Here is an 8,808-nt window from a genome sequence, read left to right on the forward strand (position 1 = left end):
TTACATTATCAAGAGCATTATAGAGAAGATGAGAGAACATGTCAGTTTTTCTTCATTCTTTCAATCTCCTAATTTTGTAATGATAATTTGCAGGCGGTGCATGCAATTGAACGGATCAGTTCTATAAGCTAGTAATGGAAGTTTGAACATTCAAAGTTTGAAGGAAAGAGCCATGAAAGTACCATCGGAGTGGTTCATTCAAATGATTCACTGTAATGAGACTCCAGTTGGGATTATTAAGACGGTACATACTCGTGATTCAATGTATCCCTGGCAAAATGATACTGATGTATTATCATGTTCCTTATTAGTCTAGTTAAGATGGTTAATCTCACTTTGCCGCTTATTACCATTTATAGAATTTGGACAAGATGCGCTACCTGATCTCTACAAGGTGAAGATAAGGAGTGATCAAGTGCGATTGGACCCATGATTAGATGTATAAAATTAGTTGTGGACATCGTTAACAAAAGACTGCGGGAGGATAATAAAGGTTACGTACTCACATCCGTGATCGATCGGCTTTTCCATTGATCGACAAGACCTTTAATATACACCGGTACATAATTTAACACCATGTTTTATAATTGTCAGATATGCTTCTTCTACCACTGTTGCTAAATATATCATGAACTTGTGTATGATGAAATTAAAAATTGACATCGTGCTTAACAAGAGTTGTGTATTTTAGCCCTAAAAGATTAACTTCAAAAGAATTAGTAAATGTGGTGATATTTTCGTGTTTAATTATATTCCCCCCTAATTATTGTGTATCAAACAAGATGCATACAAGATAATTTTTCAACATCGGCGACCCGCGACCAGTTTCATCGATCTTTCATCTAGCTAGCTAGGATGAGAAAATCATAATTCCAAACCAAAATACTACTACTATTGTTATCACAATAAGAAACGAATTAACTATACGATCCGTATATATAATTGCGATGAGCTGCTAATCTAATTCTTTGCATGGACCGACAAGTGATTGTAATGCTGCCATTACTGGATGCGACAACCCTCCGATTCCCCACTGATCTTTGCAGCTAAACTGTCTCTCGCTCATTCTAATTCTCTTTCTTTACCTCTCTCTACCCTCACTCACAGAGACACTGACATCTCTAGCTTGTTGCAGCAACTGTGCTCGTATACTTTGAGACCCGGCCTCTTCGTATATATAATTCCAGACAAACCCTCTCCCCCCAAACTATACTACTTCACATTTCTGGTTACAGCAACTGTGATCATATATACTTTGATATACACCTCTCTCTCTCTCTCTCTCTCTCCATGGATTTCCATCCCCTAAATACTAGTCTTAATCTAAGCTTACCCAACAACCATCATCATCAGCTGAACTTGGATCTTGTTCTTGACCATTTATCATCATCTTCCTCTTCCTCATCGTCTTCATCAACTCTCGGTGTTCCTCCTGTAGCGGATCAAATAACCGCGCGCGTGTTCACTTGCAACTATTGCCAGAGAAAGTTCTACAGTTCGCAGGCACTGGGAGGCCACCAAAATGCTCACAAGCTGGAGCGGACGTTAGCCAAGAAAAGCAGGGAGCACTTAAGCTCCGCCGTCCGTGGACCTCATCACGGTGGTAGCAGCTTGAACCAACGGCCAGGGTCCAGCGCCCCGCCACCTCTTGGCGGGCTAGCACATGCTGGTAGGTTTGGAGCTCATTATATCATGAACTGTGGATATAGGCCAGCAGAAGATGTTGAGGAGGAGATCAGCCACCTTGATTTGTCTCTCAGGCTTTGATTTCGTGTTTTCGATCAGATTGTTAATCAGTGTAACTTTTCTATTATTAATTACCTGCTCGATCGAGTTTTCAACATATTGATTCAGAATCAATCAAATGGGTCAGTTAAATGACACTGACCGTTTTTTAGTTTTGCTTGCTCTACAATATGGCTTATATATTGTGATCGATAAACATGATTTCGTGTCACATTAGACTCTAAATATCTTTTTTTCTTTTTGATCAAGTAAGAGAACCAGTCATGATTTTATGAAAGGTTACACGTTCTGGTGTCCGGAAACTCTTGAAGAATGCGTGTAAATTTGTAGGAGATCATGCATCTCTAATTCTAAGTACTCAGTAGAAGAGCATTCAGTTAATTACAATTACGCTAATCAGCAGAACTCTATGATCTAATTAAATTAAGCACTGGCTGTATATAGAAAACGTTCAAGTAAATAATGTTAGATGAAAATGCACATAAGATTGGTTGAAATGATTTGCCAAGGTGCACTTCAATGAATAGTTAAATTGTTGCAACTATATATGCCTGCTCAGTGCTTATAGTGAATTGCCAATCACTATACATGGGCATTTTCGTGACCATCATCGTATATATAATTAAACCATAAGTTTGGTTTCATGCTTTTCTTTTCTATTTTAGCTAGATTCCTGATTAGCTAATAGATTTTACATCCATCAGTTCTGATTACCTTTCCTACCTTCTTCGTTCAAGTCCTAGGAGTATCTAAAGTTTGTTAGGCTGCTATATTGTTGGAAATATATGTTTTCAGATTTCCAATTCGAAAGTAACTTCTTAATTTGTTGATCTTGAAGAACTTTTTCTTATCTCGTACCTCATATTGACATTAGATGTAGTCATCAAGTTGTGGAGCATTTTGCTTAACAAAATCATAGAAGTCTCGAGTTTGATTTGATAAGGAAAAGTTATACGCACCCCAATTTAATTTATCTCTTGATATGAAACATGCTCAACAGTTACCGGCCGGAGTTCTCAAGCACAATCAAAAAGGTATTCACTGGGTTTTCTTTTTATCTTCTTTTTTTTTTTTTCCTTTTTTTTTGGCGTCTATAAATGTTACCCTGCAGGTTTGCTATATATTGAATTGTATTATGGTTCATGACTAGATAGTCTTTAACGTGCTGTCAATTTTAAGCAAGTCACTGTAATAAGCCTTCGCTTTCGAGATATTGTTTCAGTAATTCTGCAAGAACAGCAACAAAACTAGTTACCAGTGTTTGGCAAGTTCAGATCTCAAGCTTTAAATCATTCGAACGTGATGAAGCATATAAACTTATGACACTAAACCTTGGGAAATTTCACACGTAACGGAAGCCTCCATTGGGGACCCGATAATTAACATTTGTTTGAATAACTACTTTTTCATTTTCAATAAGTAGTTGATTGAAGCGAATGAAAATCGATGCACCCTGTGTCCCTGTCAAAAAGAAAAATATAATAATCGTTGCTGTATGTCAACTAATTAGGATTCTCTCTACTACTAGTTTTTCTTTTTTAGGGAAAATGGAGTCAAGCTCCGTTCATCATTTCAATCATATGACCTTATGGTCAAGCTAGCTAGGAGAATGTCTGAGGATAACTCCATATACAATACGATGCTCAAGCAGAAGTCTGCAAAACAAAAAAAAACCTACAAAGCTAACCTGAAAAAGCTAATGGTGAACTAGCTTATTCAAACCAAGAAAGCAAATATACTGCATCACCAATTCAAAGTACCTCAACTGAATGAATTGAGGCTTAGAGAACATTTCAATGTACCTTTCCAACAAAAAGGGGGTTAGACTCTTAAAATTGATGGCGTATGGATCTGTCCCAACATGGGACTCGGCTTACATAGTTACATCCATTTCCTAGGTTCCCAGGTCCAAAACGGCCCAGTCAACACCATTGGCCTCTCCTTGCAGAGTAGCAGTAGCTTCACAAGCCTCGGCCCATATTTAGACCAGGCCCAGACACGAAAAACCCTAGCTATAGCCAATCTATCTGCCGCTTCACCCAATCCCGACCTTTAAATCTGGCCTACTGCCGCCAATTGCAGCACCATGCCCTCCCCGCACTCAGCCGCAACCTCAAGCTCAACGGTCTCCCTCATCTCAGGAAGACCCTCTTAGAACCCAACAGCCTCGCATGTTCAAGCACCACCGTCGCCCAGATCCGCCACCATGGTCGCCAAATCGATCGCAATCATCGGCTGATCAAAGTTCTAGGGGTGAGCTCGGTATGATACCGAGTCTAAAACATCAAAATTGTCTACCATACCAGCCTATTACGGTAGCGAAATTTCACTACTTGTCCATGTAGATAAAATGCATATTACATATAGCCAACCATAAGCAACAACCTCGTAAACCGTCTACCGGGCATGGTGAGTCCTACCTCCAGCACACATCCGGTAGACCGACATCCGAGCTAGCTTATCATGGTCAAGGATGTCTGATACCTCACCAGGAAGATACTTTGCCAATCTCTACAAAGAGGACTCATAAGGAGAAGTATGTGCATCTTGTCCCACATTGAAAAAATAAAATGTGAGGCAATTTTTCGTACGTAGCTATAAAAGGAAGGTTTCCCTTATTTAGAAATGATCAAATCCTATTGGTCCCTCTCTTTCACTTCTAATATCACAAAGGCATTTTGGCCATTGTAGCCTTCCCTAGTGATGGCACGATCGATATGGTTGGGCCTCATACCGAGTTCCTAAATGGGCTAAATTTCTGCTACTCTTCAAGGTCCAAACCAATAAAAACCATAACTTCTATATTTTTAAGAGCTCAGAAGCATAACCCTAAGTCCCTAATAACGAACAACACTGATCAAATAACTCCTATTTAGTCTACAATAGAACAATTCATGGTTCAAACTTTTGTTTTTCAAATAGTTTTTTTTAGTATCTCAATCAGTGATCAGTAGGGATCCGATTGAGGGGAAGGTTTATCTATACATATATATATATATATACAGATTTTCTCAGGTGCGAATGTCCGCATTTATTTTTACGGTGCGGATTTCCACTTTACACTCACTTTTCAATCGAATTTTCACATCTCCACCGTCTAGTCTTTAACTATTAATGTATAGATAATCTCTGCAAAATTTCAGCCAATTTGGTTATCATTAAGGCTCTCAAACTCTATTAAACCAATGGATGAACATAATTTTGTCGAACTTGAACCGTTCATGTTTATAACAGAAAAACGCTATTTTGAGTGCCTTAATGACAACCAAATTGACTGAAATTTTGTATAGATGATCTATACATTAGTATCTAAATACTAGACGGTGGAGATATGAAAATTCGATTGAAAAGTGAGTGTAAAGTGAAAATCCGCACCGTAATAATAAATGCGAACGACCGCAGCTGAGAAGCTCTGTATATATATATATATCAAAATCCAATGCATATGCCTTGAATTTTTATCATATCAAATTTGTACTTAGTTGTTGCATAGTCTGCAAAAACTTTTGAACAACTCATTGTTGTATTTGTGCTTTGATCATTGCATCCTTCATATCCATGAATTATGATTGAGATCAGTGACAGGTAAAGGTACGAATATGTGTTTAGTTCCTTCAAATTTTGTATCAAATTCATATTAGTAGAATAGACATTTCACTGTGTAAAATCAAGTTAGTTGTGCAATTAGTGAATGTGATTGTGTTGAACATTACTACTTGATAAAGCTATAATTCTGTTTGATATTTAGTGGATTGAATCAAAGTGTGGACTACTATAAAGTATCGCACCAAGTTTCATTAAAGAAGGTTTACACTATAGTCAACAAATCTTAGTGTTATTGTGTTCTTGCAATCTACATTGTTAAGGATTGAACAATCTGTTTCAATCCTTAGTATTATTGTTCTATTTTATATTTTTAGAGTCGCAAGGATATCGATTGTGAAGGGAAAGAAGATGTAGTTGAAGAAGAGAGATGTTAGGACCCACCCCAAATTTCACCCTGAAATCCGAAGTAAACCCTACGGGGACCACCTTCAAAAGAGATGTTACCGAAAATTCAGCATAACATCTCTTGAAAATGGACAACCCTTCCTAAAAACACCTCTAAATATTTCTAAAAAAAAAATCCAACTCCAACCTGCTTATACTCTAGGAGCCTTCGTGCTCCCCAAATTCACAACACTTTCCAATTTATTTACTAATCTAAATATAATCCCACAACCAACATTCATAGGTTCAGAGCAACTCTAATAATGAAAAAAATGAAACAAAGATATACAAATAAGCGGAAACTATATTATGGATTATGTCTCGACTCCATGTACGCCCGTCCTCAACTAAGCTAACCTGCAAACTGGGTATTTAAAACCAAAGGGTCTAGGGGAGAAGCATTTGAAAAAATGTTAGAGTGAGTAGACAAAAATAAGGTTATGTGTATCAAATAATTAAATAAAACATTATGCTTTCCCAATTTAATTTCTTCAGGTTAACTGCGACGCATGCAATAAATAGTAAACTTCTTAACTTTGAAATTGACAAATATTGAAATACACGACTAGCCCGGTTAGTCTCCGATACTATATGATATTGAGCCTCCCAGGCTCTAGTATATAAGTATGTATTTACACACATCTGAAGACTCCCTGGATGAATTCTTGTGAATTTAGAAATTCATACAAGGCTACTACGCTTGAATCCCACGCTCACGTCATACCATAATAATAGTGTTTATGCACGGCACCATTATGACGGAAAAGACGGGTGTATATACGTGTCATAAGACTCCTTATATGAATTCCTACATTCATATAGAGCTACTACACTTGCGTCCCACTCTCACGTCACACCATAATGGCGGCTAATCATTACACCATTATGGCGGAAAGACACATATGGCTAGCTAGCATTTATATACATACTTTTTATAAATATAATTATATATATCCACCGAAAATCCCATTTTTGGTAACTCTCCAAATTAAAGAAAATTGCCAATTACAAAAGAAATAATATGTATACGACTCCCCCGAAAATCTTATTTTCAGTAATTCTCCAAATAGCAAAGTTAACAAATAAAATAAAAACATTTACTTCCTAAAATAACTTCGCAGAATATAACTCACGAGAGGAAAACTAATTCCACAAATTAATAATATTTCAGTAAAATAAAATCAATCATCATTAAATAGAAAAGCATTGGATGCATACATTACCAGGACAAACACTTTAGCCGACGAAAAAATTTCGTCGGCCTGTTAGCTAAATTCGTCGGCTAACATCTTAGCTGACGAGCCTTCGTCGGCTATGGTTTCATCGGGAAAGAGTCGTTGGCGATGACTTTAGCCGACGAAACAAGAAGACGTCGTCGGCTATTGTCCCAGAATTGAGCCGACGAATATCTTAAATGTTTGTCGACCATAGTCTGAGACTTTAGCCGACAAAACATGTAAGATATTCGTCGGCTAAAGTATGTAGTAAAAAATTTAAAAAATAACTATAGCTGACGAAATATAGTCTGTTTCATCGACTTTAGGAGGGTTTAGCCGACGAAATATGCCTTAATTCGTCAGCTAAACCTTATAAAAAAATTTTAAAATACTATAGCAGACGAATTATGGCATGTTTCATCGGCTATAAGTCCATTCCAGTAAAAAAAAAACCCGAAATTTCTAAATTACCATTCCAAGCAAGCTGCAAAATACAACAAAACAATTTCATATAACCAACAACAAGCACATAAAACTATATAATTGATCAACTACACAAAATCTAGATTATCTAAATCAATATCCGATTCTGGGGGCTGCTGCGGAGGAGGTTGCGGCGGTTGAGGTAGCGGTATAAGCATAGGTATGGGCGGAGCCGGAAGTCCTTGAAGCTGGGCAACTGTAAACTCCTGCAGGTACTAGAACATCTGCTGTTGCTGGGCCTGCTGGGTGGCATATACCGCGACAGTATAGGCTGTCTGCGCGACGATCTGGGCGACATGAGCGGCAGCCTGAGTAGCTTGCTGTTCCAGTAGTCTCTCAACTTCCGACTCTAGCTAAGTCATCTTGCTGCTGGTCGAGGCTGCCTTTCGTTGAAATCCTGGAGTGGTCTTCAGGTGCCCCTCGCCCTTCTTTCCTAGACCTCGGCAGTAAGTGTTTCCTCGCCGTGGGAAGGTTGTGCCCATGATCCTCGCCCCAACCCTCGGATTCGAAGTGTCGATTCGAGACATGGCTTCGGACATCTCTTCCTCCTGCGTGTCCGGCCATGCCTCTCTCACTATAGCACTCATCACCTCGTCACTAGCCTCCCTCACCTTCGCCTAATTGGATAAGGAAAAAATGATTAATTAACATTTTGACATATATATAAGTAAAATTAAAAATTTAAAAACGTAAGATGACTTACAATATCCTCCTAGGCGTCAAGATATGCCTTCTCGTACGTGTAGACGTATCGGTTGACTTCTGGATGTTCCCTGGCCGCCTCGTCCATGAAGACAACGAACGGTCTAGAACCGGCATGATGGTTCCTTGTGTTGCGTTCCCGGTTCTGAGCGTTCGCCCGGGAAACGGCCTTCAAAGAAAAAAATAAACTATTAGTAAAATATTTAAAAACGGACGTACTTAATAACAAATTAACTAATTAATTTTTTTAAATACCTGTTTATGAGGGTTGTTGAATTCTGATGTCAGAAGCCAACGCCACTCGTACTCCCTATACTGGAACTCAACAGGGGTACCAGAACGTGCGTTCCTGTGCGTAGTCCAGTGGGTCCGCAACTCGTTTTTCCACTCTTTGTACCTACAGATACAACAAAAATATTAGAAATATTATTAATATCACATGTAATTTTGATTTTTCATTAACTTTCCAATGTACCTTCCCCCATGCACAACGTCCGCCCAGCTGTTCTTCAGGTGCTCGGGAACGTCAAACCACACCTGCATTTAACAGTTTATTAGTTTAGTTTTTCGAGAAATCAACAATGTAATACATAATATTATTGAGGCATTTTGTAAACTCACCGACATCGCGTTATAGACCATGTCCCTAATGAGCGCTCTCACACGGCCG

At 38.4% G+C, this 8,808-nt stretch overlaps 1 protein-coding gene across 1 annotated transcript; it reads left to right on the forward strand.

Moving 5' to 3' along the window:
• Positions 1 to 953: 953 nt before the first annotated feature.
• Positions 954 to 1,894, forward strand: LOC101313474 (zinc finger protein 2-like). Its single transcript, XM_004309902.1, has one exon. The coding sequence runs from the start codon at positions 1,291 to 1,293 to the stop codon at positions 1,765 to 1,767; it is 477 nt and encodes a 158-aa protein (XP_004309950.1). The 5' UTR covers positions 954 to 1,290; the 3' UTR covers positions 1,768 to 1,894.
• The last annotated feature ends 6,914 nt before the right edge of the window (positions 1,895 to 8,808 follow it).

This window comes from Fragaria vesca, unplaced genomic scaffold (genome assembly GCF_000184155.1).
Source record: "Fragaria vesca subsp. vesca unplaced genomic scaffold, FraVesHawaii_1.0 scf0513155, whole genome shotgun sequence".
NCBI classification, from domain to species: domain Eukaryota; kingdom Viridiplantae; phylum Streptophyta; class Magnoliopsida; order Rosales; family Rosaceae; genus Fragaria; species Fragaria vesca.